The 2,721-nt window shown below is 38.7% G+C and overlaps 1 protein-coding gene across 1 annotated transcript in view; it reads right to left on the bottom strand.

Moving 5' to 3' along the window:
* NOS2 (nitric oxide synthase 2, inducible) overlaps positions 1–855 on the bottom strand; it is a 16,743-nt gene extending 15,888 nt beyond the window's left edge. Inside the window, exons 1-2 of the mRNA XM_010157061.1 lie at positions 749–855; positions 161–257 (exon numbers count right to left, since the gene is read on the bottom strand). Coding sequence (XP_010155363.1) covers positions 161–257; positions 749–855 — 204 coding nt within the window. The remainder of the gene's footprint in view (positions 1–160; positions 258–748) is intronic.
* Positions 856–2,721: the final 1,866 nt, after the last annotated feature.

The following is a 2,721-nucleotide window of genomic DNA, read 5'->3' as shown; positions in this document are numbered from 1 at the left end:
CTTCTTTTTGTTCAGAACAGGTATTTCACCCAAAGATCTCATAGCAGTCCTAACCTCATGTAACCACAGTTAGTCCTCAGATGAGGCCGTTGAGGAGTTTGGACCAGTAAGCACAACGCGTGTGAACTGTCCCTATCAAACAATGACGCTAGGAACAGACCTCTTTGCCATCGCTGGCCTTTGCTGAAGTTACGACAGGCGGCATCTCTATCTGCTTCTTGCTCAGATCATACAGGTTGGCATCATCATTTTTTAAGCTTTAAAAGAAAGACAGACAATTCAGCATAATGCAATGTGCTTAGCTTTTGTTAGTTTACCCCTGGCAACAGTAGGGAGATACTCAGAGCTGTCTCTGAAAGAGGTACTGGGTCAATAAGCCAACCATTTGCAGCAGCGTGAGGGATGGAGTGGACTAAAGGTCAAGAGTAAAGCTACAATCACCCTTTCCAGATCGTTGTGTGGGATGGAAAACAACAGATACGGCCTAGAATGGTAAAGGGTGAGTATCGCTACTGTAGGCTAAACAAAGGACAACTGTACAATTATGATTTGGCCAGAAAATACCCATGGACTTAGACACAAAAGCTTAAATGTACCTTAACAAGTCAACCCTACCCAGTGACCCCCAGGGTCAACTGTTCTTTCGTTGATGTTATTGCCCTGGAAACACATTACAGGTTTCTCCAGAACCCACGTCACTTCATATCTCCCCCTTTCATATGAAAACATTAAAAGACAAAGATCTTACCCATAGATCTTCCCATTTTTCTCCACGTTATTATTGATATCCTTCTCTTCAGAGGACTGGTTCTTAGCAGCACGAGATTTGAATACAAACTGCCATGGGCACAACATTTTGTAGGCTTTATTTATGATTTGAGCTCACAGTGCTGAAATCTTGTTTTGTGGGATGCAGGAACAATTTCTGAGGAGGGAAAGAACCCAGCAAGGTCAGTTTTTAGCTATGAAGGTAACTCCCTTTCAAATTACTCAGAAACTGGTTTTAAAAATGAACATTGCTTTTGAATGTAAAATGCTGCTGTGTTACTCACATAGTAATGAAAAAAAAAAATTGGTCTGTAAATTAACCAAAACATTTTGCAATGTATTCATCTGCCAGAGACAAATGGAATTCTGAGACACTGAATTCTGTATTTTGCAAGAGATATATACATAGCACATATTTGAATGTAACATATAACATTTATATACGAATGTACAAAGCTTAATGCTATTTGTTTTAACATGCAAAATGAAGTTTTGCACCAGGGAAGGTGCCTGTGACAGGAGAAAAAGAGCAAATGAGTAAATGGCTAGGTAGTGCGGAATTAGCCTCAGCATCTGAATCGGTTCTATAACAGAATCAAAAAGTGATCTTTCAAAAGAAATTACAGAAAGAAAATATACATTGTCACATATTCCTGATGTAAATTATGTATTATTTTGTTATTTATATTGTTTTTTCCGTAAAAGTAAAATCTGTACTCCTGAGCTCCCAAGATGCTGTCTGCTGTAAAATCACACAAGAACAGAAATCCATTCAACTATCTGTGCGGAAACTACAAGTTGTTAGGACTTCTCTGTAACTCCAAGTAAGAGAAATAGTGTGTAACAAGCATTTCTCTACAGTTAGAAAATAGGAACAAATGTAAATTATTATTCTGCAATAAAAAACCTGCTTTGATGCACCTATACATTTTTGTAAAACACAGGGGAAAAAGTGAGAACAAAAGGATAGGGAGAGAAAGAATGAAAGAAAAGAAAGGAAGAAAGTTAGAAAGAGAAGAAAAAGAAAAGAAAGAAAAAAAAGAAAAAATAAAAACAAAACCCAGAAAAACAATACACAAAGAAGAAAAAGGAAAATAACAAAAAAAAGGAGGAAAAGGTAATAATAATAATAATAATAATTTTAAAAGAAAAAAAGCAAGAAAGAAGACACACATTTTCCATTGAGCGGGAATCAGAGTGAGAACTTGCTTTTTGCATTCTCCACATCAGGTTTCTTTAAATATTTTTTACAGTATTACCTGTTAAATGCACAAACCTTTGATCAGTAGGAAGGGAGATAAAGTTTTCAGAGCACAAGGAGAGCTTGGAAATAGAGCGGGAGACCGATTCCAACACTTTACTCCTAATACGGGGAAAAAAATACAGTTTGCCAAATAATTACTTCACTTGTGAGCTGCTGTAAATGAGTAGCAAAGCGAACACTCACAGTGCTGTCTTACCGTGCTTTTGGGAGAGCTTTTTCCAAACCTGCTAGGAGACGGTCCTCTCTGGCAAAGTTTCTTTGCTTTAATCTCTCCTGCTCTGTATCCCTCCTGTGAGGCAAAAGCATTTTATACTCCAGGATCACGTATGCAAAACAGCAGAGTAAGGCTACACATGGACAGTGGAAAGGGGAAACCCAAAACATCCCGTATTTCTTTCAGATTCAGAGGGCGTGTAGCTGATGTGCTGCTGCGGGATTACATAATGTGGATGACGGGAGGGAAAGCCGCAACCAGTTCCTGATGTTACGAGCATTCCCTCCTTCCTGCACAGTGTGCCCTAACTTTCATTCCTGCGTGAGCTCCTTGCTAAGGACTGGGTATCACACTGAACAGTTTTTGCAACCTTGCAGACAGCGTTAAAGTATAAAAAACAAAGTCCTGAAAGAACTCCTGCAGATCTCCTCGCTGGCCATAAAACACAGCAATACAAAACCACATAAAACCCATA

Source organism: Eurypyga helias, unplaced genomic scaffold (genome assembly GCF_000690775.1).
Source record: "Eurypyga helias isolate BGI_N326 unplaced genomic scaffold, ASM69077v1 scaffold15078, whole genome shotgun sequence".
Classification (NCBI taxonomy): Eukaryota; Metazoa; Chordata; class Aves; order Eurypygiformes; family Eurypygidae; genus Eurypyga; species Eurypyga helias.
Note: the sequence above shows the minus strand (reverse complement) of the source record. Positions and strands in the feature narration are given on the sequence as shown.